The sequence below is a fragment of the Haplochromis burtoni genome, unplaced genomic scaffold (genome assembly GCF_018398535.1).
Source record: "Haplochromis burtoni strain Fernald_Lab_line unplaced genomic scaffold, NCSU_Asbu1 Contig_158, whole genome shotgun sequence".
In the NCBI taxonomy this organism is placed as follows: Eukaryota; Metazoa; Chordata; class Actinopteri; order Cichliformes; family Cichlidae; genus Haplochromis; species Haplochromis burtoni.
This window is the reverse complement of record NW_024582519.1, coordinates 139435-155880: the sequence shown is the minus strand read 5'-3', so window position 1 is coordinate 155880 and position 16446 is coordinate 139435. Positions and strand designations below refer to the sequence as shown.

The 16446-nt window shown below is 41.9% G+C and overlaps 1 protein-coding gene across 7 annotated transcripts in view; it reads left to right on the top strand.

Moving 5' to 3' along the window:
- bnc2 (basonuclin 2) overlaps window positions 1-16095 on the top strand; it is a 167311-nt gene extending 151216 nt beyond the window's left edge. For 6 of the 7 annotated variants that reach the window (XM_042225041.1, XM_005932385.3, XM_005932386.2 and 3 more), the window contains 2 exons: window positions 3427-5825; window positions 12558-16095. In XM_042225041.1, the coding sequence (XP_042080975.1) occupies window positions 3427-5825; window positions 12558-13368 (3210 nt within the window). In that variant the 3' untranslated portion in view covers window positions 13369-16095. Of the gene's footprint in view, window positions 1-3426; window positions 5826-11389; window positions 11464-12557 lie in introns of all 7 variants that reach the window. The other variant, XM_005932388.2, reaches the window with a different exon arrangement.
- The last annotated feature ends 351 nt before the right edge of the window (window positions 16096-16446 follow it).

The window sequence follows — 16446 nt, the reverse complement described above, 5'->3', positions numbered from 1 at the left end:
TATTGGCTAATAGTCATTAACCTGGCAAACAGAGGTTTAGCTGCATTGTTTAAAGGACTCTGGGATGGATAATGACAGACTAATATGTCATAGCACTAGGGGAGATGGGGGAGGGGTGGATTAATGAGATTTTACTGGAGGGAGTGTACAAGAAGAGGTGGGGCACGACTGGAAAATATAGGGGGAAGAGGGCCACATTAAGCTAATTGGAAGATGAGTGCCTACTTGTAAAAGTGCTTCTAATGGCATATTTGTTTCTCTCACAGCATCAGAGGGCTAATGCAGGGGAGTGGAGTTGTGACACTTACGGCAGTGAGGAATACAGGGGACTGTGGTTGTCTGCAAACGTGCGTCCACACACATTAGATGCTCGTTTTAATATAGGAAATCTGTTTTTATTAAAATCATTGATTGTCATTGTTAAATTTTTGGTTCAAATGGATTTTTTTTTGCTGTGATATTTGCAAAATATGTTTTTTCATCAGTTACAATCTGCAGTGGCTTTTTAAAACACACACACACAAAACTTTTGTTGAATGTTTTTTTTTTTTGGCTTAAAGATACATAGCTGCACGTACATGAAGTGAACTTCAGTCAAGTGTGTCCTCGTGCATCTTTTTCTCATCAGATTTATCCCAGTTGTGGATTTGTGTTGACGCTGCACCAAGGCTGACCCAGCCCAAACGCATGTTGACTGGCCTCCAAAAGTCAATTGACCAGTGAACGAGGAAGGCCTGGATAGCCTCCACTCAGACAGGGTCCAGTGCATAGCAGAACTGCTGACCTGTTCTGACAGCTGGCTGGCCCTAATGGGTTGCAGTTTGGCCTGTGTCATTGTGTTTGGCTTTTGTTTGTGGGGAAGTGAATGCACATGGTTGGACTAGCAGAGACTTAAATCCATGTCTAAGTTCTGTTTTACTCAATCAATGATTGAGATGGTCAGAAAATCGTAACCCACTGAGGCTTATGAACCTGTAAATTTTAGCAGCTTTATTTAATGATATTGCTAACAGCTTCAGACTGTTTCCTGGCATTTATTAATCAGACTTCCATTAGAAATACCTCCTTGTTATTAACTTATCATTCTCATGAATCTTATTTTAATCATGAATTGAACATCAAAGTGGAGAAAATAGGAAACTGATATTTTCATTTTCATTTAATTTAATTAAACATTGCCTGGCTGTAATCCATAAAATGCAAATATTCTTTTGCTGTTTACTGCTCACAAAACAGGCAACATTCAAACTAATGCAACATTAAAACGGCATTTAAAATATTTCCTGCCTGCAATCAGAGGTGTAACTGTAGGTTACCTTGATGTGTTTCAACATATAACAAAGATTAACATATATAGTTTTTGCCACTAGGAAATATGAATACACCACAGCACTTCTTAGAACTACAATTACTTAAGAAACATCCTGGTTGTGTAACTATTTAAAGATTCACTTTCTAATTTGCTTTCATTTTTTGTTTCAATTAAATCAGATGGAAGTACTAATGCCCAGATGGCCATGCAGTACGAAATAATAGTGTCCAGGCTAGAATTTAAAGTCATACCTCCAGGCTAAAACTCCAGAGCGCACACAGAATGAAAGTGTAAAGTGTTTTTTAATGTATATTTAACAACAAATACCCCAGTGACTATTGATGTTTCGTCTCAGAAGAATCTATTTCTACAGTATATCTGAGGGCATGATATGAAACCACTCACACTTTTATTTTCTCTGCGCTTCTGCTCTTCTTCCTCTGTGTCTCTCCCGTGCTCTCTCTCTCTCTTTAGCTGTCTCTCTTTAAACATTTATCTTCTGTTTTCTCCTTACAGGCCCTTTGTGCTTTGTGATGTTGGTTTTTACAGCTTTTTACTCACTAGAGTTGCCATTTATCTTTTATAGATGCCAGCAGCTAGGAGCTCTAAAGAAATGTTACCATTTCAGTGTGACTAATTGTCATCACTTGTGTTGCTCCCTTGATGTCACTTGCGCCTGGTCCCTCAGGAACCAGTGTGTGAACTGCAGTATTTACACGTTCTCTTTCTTTCAACCTGACTATTTCCATCTTGTTCACACAAATATCACATTTTAGAACAACAGCAGAGGAGGCATAAGTGACGAACGCTGCCATTAGTGCTTCAAACCAGAAAGACATAAAGGTTCACAGAAGAGGACAAAAGTACAGGGTCGTACTTTCATTTTCAAGATTTGACAAGATTCTTCTTCCAAAGTCCTTCACCGTCTTTTGACATGTGACAGTGTGCACACTTGCAACGAGTCTGAGTTTCTTATTAATGTTCAGCCATTAATAGCACATCTCCAAAAGACACTAGCCAAGCAAAGTGCTCTAGTTGGAATAAAGCCCATTTCCCACTGGAGCGGTTCTGGTATCCTAGGATGGAAACATGTTTCTCATCATTCCCAGACCTCTAAAAACACAAGAACTGGAAATGACATGGGATGTAATAATTTATCTATTGTTAAATATTGTTATTTTACACTTTTGCTATTTTCATTGGGAGATATTGTCAAATGAATAATTGGTTGAAGACTGACAACAACATGGATATTTATTACACAGGATTTCACCTTCAGTATTTTAAGTAAAAGAAGCTGTGTATTCCTCCAATCTCATTGAAATATTGATCAGATTTCCATTTATAGTTCCGTAGGTTGCACAACATTTAAAACGACTGGTATAAACACATGATAAATAACTACACTGCCCAATGATAGGAACACGATCTCAATGCCGCTATCAAGGCATCATCAAGCACCTTGAAGAAACACGAGTTTTTACCTCTTTTATTTGAGCATCCAAACCCATTCCTTAAATGCATAGTGTCTTCCCTCAAGCATTTCATTGCCTTGGAGATAGAGAAAGCACTAAGAAAATTGCATGTGAACTACAGCATGGTAGTGAGTTGCATTAATTATTCTATTATTTCTTCTTTTCTTTTTTTTTCTTTCTGGCTCCCACAGTTTTGTAAACATCCCTAGGTGTAGTTTGTGTACAGAGGGAGTCCCTGCAAGAGTTCAGTTCTTTCTCTCAGATTAATATGCCTCCAATGCTTTGAGTCACAGAGACTTGCTAAAAAGACCCACCTCAGTGCTTTTGATTTGTTTGCTTAAAACGTTATTGAACTTGCTTACTCTCATCACGGTGTGATTAATGGGCAGATTTTCAGGAAAGATTTCTTCTTAAAAATGAATATGTGAAGAGTATATGGAAAAGAGGGACAGTGGAGGAGGGAGATTTTCAACAAAGCTCTGTTAGTTACTTGTCGCTCCAGGGGCCTCTGAATTTCATGAGCAGAAATGCTCGCTCTCACAAACTAACCCTTGCTCTGTCTTCTCCTTTGACCACACTGATTATTCACGATCAATAAAGTATTTTTGTCTTCTCTCTTGTCTCTTCTGGGGCATCTAGGATGCTGCAGGCAAGGTGCTGGACCGCTGGACCATCATGTCCAGAGAAGAAGAGATCATCACCCTCCAGCAGTTCCTGCGCTTTGGTGAGACCAAGTCCATTGTGGAGCTGATGGCCATTCAGGAGAAGGAAGGTCAGGCAGTTACAGTTCCTTCTTCCAAGACAGACTCCGGGATAAGGACATTCATTGAAAGTAACAACAGGACCCGTAGCCCGGGGCTCCTTACACATCTGGAAAATAGTAGCCCATCCAGCATCCACCATTTTGAAAATATCCCCAACAGCTTAGCCTTCCTGTTGCCCTTCCAGTACATCAACCCAGTCTCTGCCCCCATGCTTGGCTTGCCCCCCAATGGCCTCCCAATGGAGCAATCTGGTCTGCGGCTCCGGGAGCCCAGCCTGCCAAACCAAGGAGAACAAGTGGAAACCAGCGAGTCAGAAGTGTCCCTATCACCATTCCGCACAGGTCCAAGTCCTAGTCGTGGAGCGCTGGGAGCCATTAACAACAACGCCGAACCCAAGACAGAGCCCAACAACCGGGCATCTCCCATCTCACCAACCCCTTCTACCCAGCAGGCTCAACAGCAGCAACAGCAGACACAGCTTCAGCAGCAACAGCCACAGGGCCAACAGCAGTCCCAAAATCAACCTCAGCAACCTAACAGCTTGAGTGACCACCCGGTCCACCACCATTTCATAAAGGACGAGCAGTCAAAAACAATCACCCATCCTTCCTTTTCCTCCAAGATGCATCGCATGCGCCGCATGGGAGCCACCTCACGCAAGGGTCGCGTTGTCTGCAACTCTTGTGGAAAAACCTTTTATGATAAAGGCACACTTAAGATACATTATAATGCTGTACACTTGAAGATTAAACACCGTTGCACCATCGAGGGCTGCAATATGGTGTTCAGCTCACTACGCAGCCGCAATCGTCACAGTGCAAATCCCAATCCACGGTTGCACATGCCCATGCTGCGCAATAACCGTGACAAGGACCTCATCCGTGCCAATTCTACCACTGGCACACCTGTCATCTCGAGCACCAAGAACGGTGGTTTCACACTCACTAGCCCTGGAAGGCCACCACTGGGCTTCACCACTCCACCTGTAGACCCTATGCTTCAGTCGCCTCTGCAAAGTCCACTGGTGTTCCCCTCCTTGAAATCAGTGCAGCCAGTTCAACCAGTGCCCCCATTCTACCGAACACTACTGTCCCCTGCAGACCTTGTTAGTCCTCCAGTGTCACTGCCCACCAGCCCCATCATGCCCACCACTACCAACAGCACTACTCTGATGGACCAGCAACAGCAGATCCTGGCTGCTGCAGCTGTGGCCTCTCATAATAATGTTCATGTGTCAGATGCAGGACCCATGTCCCACCGTTTACCAACACCTAGTGCCAATCACGACCTCACCAATGGCAGCAGTGACCCCACGCCCAAAAAGAAACCTCGTAAATCAAGCATGCCAGTAAAGATTGAGAAAGAAGTCATCGATGTGGCTGATGAATATGACGACAAAGACGATGATGACGACGATAACATGCACCATAATCACCACCATCACCAGTCATCTCTTCTTCACAACAATGTCAAAATTAACGGAAATTGTAATAGCAACAACAACAGCGCTAGTGGAAATGGGAACCACAGTGGTGGAAGCGGGCAGCAATCCCCTTCCCAGGATGAGATGAGCCCTGGTTTAGCTCTGAGAGGAATGATGAGACAAAGCGAAGATGAATGCCACGAAGGAAATGGTAGTGACAGCAGAGGTGGAGCTGCTGATCTACGCTGCATGGACAGCTTTACCTCTGAGGATCAGGACCACGAGAGAGACTTTGAGAATGAGTCTGAAAACTCGGATTCAAAGATGTTTTACCGTGATGAGCTGATGGATGTGGAGGATCAGCAAAAGCACAGCAGGGTTGGAAGGAGACTGGAAAAGGAACAAGATGATGAGGGTAGCGAGGAAGCTCATTTGAGAAAGGAAATGGAAGGAAAGGGCAACTCCTCACCCTCCCCTCATCACCCTCCCATCAAGATCAAAGAAGAACTCAACGATCCAACTTATGACATGTTCTGCATGGGCCAGTATGGCTTCTATAATGGGGGCATGGCAGCGGCTGCTGCCACTGCTGCAAGCATGGCTGCGCTTCACGAGAGCTTCATCACTTCGATGGGCTATGGTTCCAGCCCACCCAAATTCCTTTCTTCTCGATCACCAGAGGAAGATCCATGTTCAAGTCCTGACCCCAAGATCTGCTATGTCTGTAAGAAGAGCTTCAAGAGCTCCTATAGCATGAAACTGCACTACAAGAACGTGCACCTCAAAGAGATGCATGTGTGCACTGTGGCTGGCTGCAATGCTGCTTTCCCTTCCCGGCGGAGCAGAGACAGGTTAGTGGCACAACTTTGAAAAGTTACTATATATTTTTTAACATTGGCAATCACAGGTAGGTTGGATTCTTATCATCTAATAATTACCTACAGTAGGTCTAAGGTTTTGTTTTATAAGGATCAAACCGTATTAATTAAAAAGACATTGTTTTAAAATGTAGTTCAGTTGTTGTGAGAGATATTTATTTTCATTTCGTGTTAACATAAGAGTGAAATGCAGTATTTCAGTACTATATGACATTATCCTCGTTGGCCTCCACTTAACATCTGTTCGCTAACTTGAAACTAAAATGGATTCGTGAACATCTGCTCAGTGTCAAGTCAAAGTTTAGAAAAGCAGGAACACATACACAGACATTTAAACACACACTACCTATCAAGCTTCCAGCTTCAGTGTGTTGTTTACCTGCCCTCACTACCTCACCTTGTCACCGGGAGATGAAGGTGCATACATTAACAGACAGCGGTTTGTCAAACCACTGCATTTATTAGCGCATTAAAAGGTGAGGCTAGCTTTACTCACATGGGCTTGTTAGCACATATCAGTGGCACACATGAACTGTGCATGTATGCAGTAGAAACACTGACAGGTGGAGGTACATAACGTCACTAGTGTCCTGGTTAAGGAATGGCTCCCAGGAAAAGACATAGAAATCTTTTTTGCCACAACTTTTCAATTTTAAATTTAACGAGTGGCTTTTATATACAGGTTGAAATCATTTTCATTATACATAAATATCAGCGGTCCATGAATTCATATTTCTGGTGACTGAAAATTGGCCAGTGAACTAATCAACTATATTCACTTGGGCAAGTTATGCACTAATTCAAAATAAAGTATAAAATGACCCTTAAAATATAATTCCAACTCTAAAAAAACTCCAGCATTTTCAGTCTTAACCAGTTGCATGCTTTCATATACTGTATCTTTGATAAAAACCCATCTGCTATATATACCAGGGTTACTCGTTCTGTTCTGCAATGGAGATAGTGATGAAAAACGTTATTATCCAGTATCCGCAACAAGTAAAGCTGACTGCAATTGTAAAATTCATTCTTTCCAGAGGGACTTTTATATTTTTCCTCACAGTTTTGTCTCTCTCACACAATCCCTTCATCACTCGCTCTGTCGCTCCACCAAACTCTCCCCTCCTTTTCTACCCTAAGCTGTTTCTGTGGCATCTGTTCTGAGCACTTTTTGTTAATTAGCAGCATGTAAATAAGGCAGGAGATCCTGGGACTCTATTAGAATAGGTGTGAGAGGAGAACAGAGGCAGGAGAACAAGAGGCAACTTAGCGTCCGCAAAGGTGCAAACCTGCTGCTTACCTGATGCAGCTGTGCAGACAGCAACGAGATGACAGAACGTGTTATCGTAACATGCGTTGCCTCGGTGTGGTGCACTGCCACCAGTGAGTGCGTTAGCTCCCTTCTCCTGCCCAAGGCAGGGCTGTTCTGCTGTGCAGCATTTGCACTTTCACACGTTCACACTCTCTTGCACACATAAGGGAATATACAAATAGATAAAAAGAAAAGCATTTGCTCTGATACATATTACATCTAAGTATTTAACCACTTAATGATGCAAAGTGTATGACAAAAACAACCAAGTAATTTATCTGAACTTTCAAAAGCTGAAATAAAACTTCACAGACCTTTTATTAGTGGAATCTAACACAAGAAAGTGCTCTGATTTTAAACAGATGTCATAGAAGTAAGCAAAAAAGAAACCGTGCCACTGATAATCTGCAGATATTGCCCAGATTTTTTTTTTGTTTTTTTTTTCATTGTTTTTTGGTCAATTATGTAATTGAATCCCTTCATACTGGAATTTGTTGACACAACCACATAATAGTTTTGACAGCAGATGACAGACTTCTGTGAAGTAAATGAGGTGACAACAGTGAGGAGAATAATGAAAAAAACAGGAGGAACGCTTGTGTGGGGAAGGTGTCTTTTCACAAATACACAGTTTGATACAAAAGCCTGGGTTGAATTTGGTGCTATAACAAGCTCAAACATGACTTCACAAAGAAAAGATAGCATCTATATGTGAACTCTTCCCTCTTCCTGTGTCAGAATGAATGTGTGCATGTGTGTGTGAAACAGTTTGACACCAACATATACAGTAAATGTCATTCCAACACATACATATATACGACAGAGATCATTTGCAGCAAGGACTAAGTAAAAATAGTGCATCTAAGCCAAGGGTGCACAGTACAGCTGTAGATGTGTAATACACTATTATTTCCATATTTTTCCTGATAGCATGTGGGGCGAATTACTTTGCCGCAGGTTCAAACAGGGAATAAAACAACAGACAGAAGAGCACCGCATAGCTCGAGAAATCCTTGAGCTTTGAGACGAGTCAATACACAAGCCGTGCTCTCATCAGATCTGTCCCTGGGTAATCCTTTAATGACATAATGTATGTTTGAGTTTAATGGTAGCAATAAAACGGGAATATAATTTAGCTGTTTTCATCAGAGCATTTGCTCTGATAAGGTTAAGAAACTGCACGTACAAATGTATTTGCTCAAAATAATATCTCAAACATTTATTACTAGTAAATTTAATAAGTCAAACTACATTCGTTCTCCTAATTAGATTTTTTTATTTTTTTTATGCAGACACAATCGGTAATAACAATTAATAAGCAGCTCTTTCGGGTGGCTCGCGTTAGACTTGCTAAAACAATACTTAACCCACTGCGAAAAATAAGCAGTGGTTATTTATTTATTGCTTTACAGCAGAGATTACGACATGATACAGCAACAGGGAAGTCCTCTGCATCTCTGATAAGTCCACTCACCGAGTGAAAAGCCACATGCGCGTAAACACAGCATCAGACACCAGTATCAAAAGCTTGTGCATCAAAGTAAAGAAGAAAACAGAGGTGAGGTCATTTGATCTGCAGAGTCGATGACACTCAGAGCAGGATTCAATGCGAATGCACCACCACATAAAAACGTATCACTGGTGTTCAGGCAATGTGGAATAAACAGCGAGACATACAAATCCACATGAAAACATCCCTGCTTGTGGATGCTGTACATACATATTGAACAGGATCATTTAAAGTGCCCTTGAGCAAGCATGTAATGTGTGTGTTTTTAAGTGTTAAACAGAGCAATATGCAGTGCGTGTGTGCATATGCGTGTGCGAGAGTGATTTTAAAGCGGGGTGTTTTCCCTCAGCCTCCTGGCTGCCTGCTGCACGGGGGTAAATGATTGCATATTTATTGTGGGGAGTGAGCAGCGTCGGCACAAGTGTTGAAGAAGCTGCATAATTAACTGCTTGAAAGGCAGGTACCAGTAATCATCACCATTATTAGCCTTTTTAATCATCATTTTTATCTGGTGACAAGATTGCCGTACCTTTCTTTTTTCTTTTTTTAAATAAAAATCAGCCCACGCTAGTTTTATTTTAAACCTTCACCTGAAACATTTTAACCTGCTCCTTCTTTGTCGCTGCAGCAAGCAGGTGATCTCCCTCGTTCGCATTCCCATGGTGCAACCATGCGCAGCACATGGTCCCTGCATGGGCCACTGCAAATGGAGAGAGTGAAGGTTAATTATGTTGGAGAGTTTCTTTCCTCCCCTCTTCTTCCTCTCTCTGTCTCCCTCCTTTTCCCTTGGTCCCCTCACAGCATGTGGGCCTGGCTCCTCCGCTCCACAATCAGCTCTCTGTTTGTCTCCTTATAAACAAAGGGCATGCTGCTAATAGAGAGAATATGTTAGCAAAAGCCACTTACATTAAACTATCTGCTGAATAAAAAGCTTCAAGCATTACATCCCCTTGGTTTATACTGACAGCTTAATTGTGATTCATTTTGAGGAGAATAAAGGGAAATTATTTTATTCTTAGATGAATAACACAGAGACGCCCATGCAAGCTGACTGTCATCATCAGAACGAGTTCTAAAACTGCAAGCGATTTCAAGCTGAAACATGAACATGTACAATAAATTGTTGTTTTTATCTGGTATCAAATGCATATTTAATTTCCACTCACTCATTTCTTCAGGAGTACTCAAAATCATTGTGTGCAGCTTGCGCCGTTCGAGAGGCTGGAGCTATAACAGTGACAGAGAGTGATAAATGTTACTAAAACTCTTGTCCTCCCACTTACACCCAAAACCTCATAATGCACCCCAAATGACAGGAAAGACAAAGAACCACTGGTGCCAGTTTAATACCACTCAGCCTTCTATCTCATTTACACATTATGAGTCATTTAGACAAACATACACACGTGTATATACACACATAAGCGCTGACACAAAAGCAAGGGCAAGGGCCATCAGATGAACCTAAAGATGATTAACGCCGATTGGGACAGGCACACTCTCACTCTGCCTCCTCTGCACAGTCAAAAATGGGCTCTCTGGAGGCCTCCCCCGTCTTTTGGGCGAAGATGAGACTGTCAAATTGGTTTGCAAGCCACATTACTGGCCAACAGGGAGGTGGAGATGGAGGAAGGAGGGAACTGAGGAGTTGGTTTTGGGGGAGGAAAAATAGAGCACAGTGAAGAGGAGTGATGGAGGTGGAGGGACGGAGGGGAGTGGGAAATGGGGCAGAAAGTCTAAATCTGATAAATGAAGGGATGAGGGCATTATGTCCACTGTGTGTGGATTCAGCTGACTTATGTTGAGTATTTAGGGCAAGGAGGCACTGCAAACAAAAGGGTTAAATAATAATGAAGATGAACTTGGCTCTTTTTCTCCTCTACAGTTCTTGTAATTTTGTAAATGGTTACAAATGACCCAAAGTAACAGTTTAATTTATTTGAGGATTTCAGTAAAATGGATAAGATTCTAGTGGTAATTGTCAATATTTTTCATTTAACTGCTATAGCTTTAAAGAGATTTGGTGTAGCTAATTTTGCAGTCTACTTACTGCATGTATGACTAGATAGCCATGGTTAATTTAGAGCTTATTAGCAGTGAGAAGGTGTTGTAATACAGATGGAGACATGTTGCAAAGGACCTGCCTACCTGAGCATCATCAACAGCATTCTTAACCTCAGGCTTAACAGAGCAAATCTGTGTGGCCCCTCGTCACATCTCAGTGTTGGTTAGCACCCTTGCACAAACTGTGGCCTTTTTCCCGATTACACTGATCACTGATTACAGCATTTTTTATTTATTTTTTTGCTGTACGCAGAAACACTGTGGTCTCTCACAGACAAACATCCACACATGCGTTTTAGAGACGCAGACACTGAATCACGACGGCCGTATTTTAGCCATTAGTTAAACGCCAACTGCATATTCAAAGGATTAAAAAAAAAAGAACAAGGGATGTATAAAATCTTTTTGATTGCAGGATGTGGAAAACGGAATATATTTTCTGTTTTTCCACACGCACAAACAGAGATAGGAACGTGCAAAGACACACACGGTCTCACACACACACACACACACACACACACACAGTGAGAGCCACAGCCAATCGATTTGCCACGCTCTCCACAATGCTGACGATGCTCGAGTGGACGGGCTCCTGGTTGCTTGGTTCACAGAAAAGGGTCCCTCAAATGAATGTATTTTTACCTCTTGCAGGACAATGTCGGATAGGGAAGTAAATAATTAAAGGAAAGGGACCCTTTTTGACTGCATCAACCCTGCCACTGCTGGTAAGCTCTACTATCCATTGTGACTCCATTTTCGCCCGTCCTGCTAAGGACGACCTTTTTTTTTTCCTTTTCTTTTCAATTTTTGTGTTGTTTTACACACATGTGCCCTCCCTGCATGGAAACCCTTCACATTAAAGGCACTGAGTGATTGCATATTTTTATTTTAATTAATTGTTGGCCTGATGTGAGAAGAGAGGCCGTGTGTATGCTATATTATGGCACTGGTAATTGGGTCCTTAAATTTCTTTTCTGTGTTACACAGTTTTATTGTGACGTGTGTGCTGTTGGTCCCCTTTCTCATGGTGTCACTTTGCAACTGTGAAATACGAGCTTAAAGGGAATAAATAGAATAAAGGGAATACATTTGATTTTCAAGCCCATTTCACTTTGCATCCTCTAGCATGGCCTTGTGTGCTAACTGAAATCCCCACTAATTGTATCCTGGCTTAAGCATGGCACTTGTTACTTGGTTTCCTTCATGAGCTGTAGCACCTTGTTTTTGGAAAAAATGCCCATCTTAATTAAATCCAAGGCTACATAAAGACATGTTCATTGAGGTGCTCGATTAAGCCACCTCCAATAGGGAACGAATGCGATAATCCTGTCAGGGCCTAGTGCTAATATGCTATCCAGTTCCCCTCGATTATCACATTACCACAGCTCGAATCAATTGATAAACTCCCATTCAATATGGTGGAGTATTTAATTGAGTCAGACTCTATTGGATTTGAGGGCTGTGCAGTGCAGACATGCTGACAGTGGTAAACACTAGCAGGATGCTCTCTCTCATTGCTATGTTAGTACACTTTTTCAGTGGAGAGCTATCGGATGGATTTCTGTCTGTGTGCGGGCCTTTTTTTGTACCTTTCCTGACAGAAACAATAATTACAGACAGAGTGCTTCCAAAGATATTGAATCTTCTAAGCTTGGCACCATTTCACAGAAGTAAAATAACTTGTATCTAAAATATATGACTGTAAATACAAATGCGTGTATTTCAACTGTGTTCCTATTTCTATTTGAGATGTAATCTACATTATTGATATACTGGCAGCATTCTGAGTTATATCTCTAATTGTCCCCCTGCACATTAGGCACAGCTCCAACATCAACCTGCACCGCAAACTGCTGACCAAAGAGCTGGACGACATTGTCCTGGACCCCCAACTCACGCCACTGCCCAAGGACCTGCGAGCTGAGTTACTGGCCAAGATCTACGCTGGACACTACATGGGCTTGGACCCCATGGCCGGCATGGGCCTCGGAGGTGCCAGTCTCGGGCCTGCTGGGCTGAACCACATTCCCTATTCCCCCATGAGTAATGATCATTCTCACCATCCTCTCAACCAAGACTTTCGAAACCACCACACCAACGGCTTCTCTCGGAGCCAGCCAGACGACTACATGGTTTTGGACCTGAGCACCACATCCAGCGTTCAATCGAGCAGCAGCATCCACTCCTCACACGAGTCAGATGAGGGCAGCGATGAAGGCATCCTATTGGATGACCTGGAGGAAGAGGGAGAAGAGGATGAGGGCAACAGCGAGGGAGAGGACTTTTCCCAGCGTGCCATCGGGCGGGCTGATAGGGCATATCGGGATGAGATGAGAGAACTAAAAGATGGACAAAGTGAGGGGTTGGACCCTTCCTCCTCACCATTCCTCCTTTCGTCCTCTGGAGGCAGTAATGGCAGCAGCAGTGGGATCCTCTGTAACATCTGCCACAAAATGTACAGCAACAAAGGGACCCTGCGTGTGCACTACAAGACTGTGCACCTACGCGAAATGCACAAGTGCAAAATCCCCGGTTGCAACATGGTGTTCAGCTCTGTACGCAGCCGCAACCGACACTCTCAGAACCCGAACCTCCATAAAAACATGCCCTTCTCTACAATAATAGACTAAAGAAATGACTTGTCACTCTGCCCTCCTGTCAGAATGCCCGCTACTCCCTTCATTCCTCATCCTTATTCCTCCTCAAATTAGCTTTTAACCCCAGCCCAAGACCATCAAATACAAGCTAAATGCCTGTATGACCGTCCTTTGAACGTCATTGCGAGACATTTCTATCTCCATGTATAAAATTAATTGACTCTAAATACAGTTTATTATTGTGTCCTTTGACTTTTCCTTCTTTGGAAGAACAGGATAACACTCTAGAGCATGGAGAGTTGTGTTTTCATAAGCCCCCTCCATCCTTTCCTTTCTAACTTCTCCCACTTTGTGTTTATTTCCATCTCCAAAGGATCCATTCAAACTCTTATTTGTGACTTTGCCTTCAGATATGATAGTATTGGAAAAAAAAACTTAAAATGTTCTCGTTGTATTTGTGTAATGATAGCTTTTAAATGAACCCCTTACAAAAGCATGATAGCTTCATTTGTAAATAATGTCCCAAAAGGCTTTTGGTGTAAAAGAGTTGTGTTGATGGTTGTTTGCTTCTTTTTTTTCTCCCTTTTTGGGATTTTATGTTACAGTCCAGTAAAATACTTCCAGCTATAGGCAAGAAAGCGGTAGCATCTTACTAGCTTGACTCATTTATGTTAGCTTCAAAGACACATTTTAAACTGAGTCCTAAGGAAAAAAATGAATATCACGTGACTTGTTTTATCTACTTGTTAGATATTCAGAGGTTGCCGGCATGCTTTTTTAGGCTCCTACACTGATATCATTCTCTGTATTTCTATTGATTTTTTTTTTGTCTGTTATGTTTATGAGCTTTAGTATACCAATTCAGTTTTTGCACTTTGCATCTATACAAGGGGATGTGTAATATTAATATAATGAGGATTTTTTGCAATGCTGAGTTTTAGGTGTTGTTTGGGGTCATCGATGGCTGCGGTGCCAATGGAAGTGACAGTACCTTCAACATACAACTTGTGCCAGTTTCTTTTTGCACGCGTTTCAATGTCAAACCCAGTTTGATGACAGAAAACATCTCGCCTCCCTGAACAAAACCTGAGATCTGCCCTCATTGCTGAACCATTTATTCAGAAGGTGACAAAAGTGACTTCAAAACAAAACCAGGTTTGATCATTATGAACTGCTGTTTCATAAACACAAGGGAGTAAATATTGATAAAGTCTCTCTTTCCTTAAAAGAAGCAATGTGGGGTTTAACGCTTGCTTTCTGTAGAAGAAAGCATGTTAGTCAGTGCAAGAGCTGGTGTTTGTTCTTACAAAAAGCATCCTAATGGAACATACAGTCCCACAGATTTAAAAAAAAAAAAAAGAGGAGAGGAAAAATGAAAATAGTCCTTCAACTGTGACCAAAAGATAAGTGTTTGCTAAGAAAAGAAAAAGAAAAAAGAAGCTCTTTCAGTGTGACATTGTACTTAAATCATGCCCTGTTTGATTAATATGATGCACTTGAGTCTTAAAACATTTTGCTGTGATATTGCGCCATTGGTTTCCATTGCTGAGCATAAAAATGTTGCCATGTTTTGTTTTGTTTTTTTGGCTGTTAGTTGCACCGATTTGTAACATGTCCATGAGTGTCTTACGGTACAACTATTTCCAGTAATTGGGCAAAGTAGCCAAGGGAAGGGGTATTTATTAGAGGGTGATGTATCTCCATAGAAATGTTTTTTGTCCGCTATATTTTTCTTTGTAAAAAGACAAAAAAGTAGAGATCGTTCCTCAGTTTGACTTATTTCTCAATGTATTAGCAATGCCATGTGTTACTGTACAAGGAGATCTACTCTTACTTGACTGGTGCTACACACAGTGGGAAAATATGCAGTGTTATGCGGTGTGCTGTACAGTATTCACAACACCTTACATCCATAACAGTGCTCAGTTCCACTTATTTCATACTTAGGCCATTTTGCAATACAGACATGACCTATTCTATTGAAATATTTCATGTCTTTTTTAAGACTCCACCCATATGACACATGCAGTTTTTAGTTCTCTCTTCTCAGAGATAAAAAAGCACGAGACAGAGAGAGCTGAGTCTGATGGAAAGGTTGCGGAGGTGGGAGGCTGACTAGGGAGGAAAGGATGACAGAAACGATCATTAAAAATGTGCTGTTTCTCTGTTACCTGGAGGCGTCCCGCCATTCCTGCTTCTTCTGTCTAATAACTCACTTGTCACTACGTTACACTGCCAGACGCCAAGGTTGCTGACAAGACTGTGACACTGACGGGAGAAAAAGAAGAAAGAGCGTGCTTTGAACAATTTAATTTGACTCATTCGCTTAAGTGTAATTCAATTCATCTGATCATTTTCTTTGCACGCTTATTCTTAGTCAAGGTCGCCGGTAATTCAATTCCTTTCTCTCACTCTGTTTTTCTCTTTGTCTGTCAGAGCGCAGGCATTTAACAACCGCCTTACCCATTTCTTCAATCCGCCACTCACTTACCACCTCTACACGCCACAGCGCAGATCCTACAGGGACACACGCTAATAGTGTATGCTTAAGTTCACTGGACGGCCATGGCATAGGAAAAAGGGATGGGTAATTGCCTGTTTATCCCAAGTGAAGGGAAAATTGAGTACAGGAACCCCTGCCTTCTCCCAGGAGTGGGTTTCACTGAGGCACTTGCTGCCTCATTCACTCATTCAATCCCCGCGGCCCTCACTCTGCCAGAAATAAAAAAGTGCTACTCCAGGAACCCTGCTGACAGCTGTCTCTCTAACACACAACCACACACACACACAGATGAAAGTGGCACACACGCAGAAACACAACAAGACCTAGGTGACTTGTTAACCTCCAGTGAAAGACAAAAAAGGGGCATAGAAACATATTCTCACAGCAGAAATGACACACTATTGATGCAAGTTGGAATAAAGTCTAACACAGACAATATGAATCTCCTGAGAACATTATTTTTTTAAGTCTATTGAAGAGGTCAGCAAGCTGACAGATTGATTTGAATTCAGTAGAATCATCACACATCACAATGTGCTCTTGTCACCAACCTCAGCTTCAGACTAACATGTTCCTTAGGTTCTGCTCTATATTGTCCATTTCTTAAT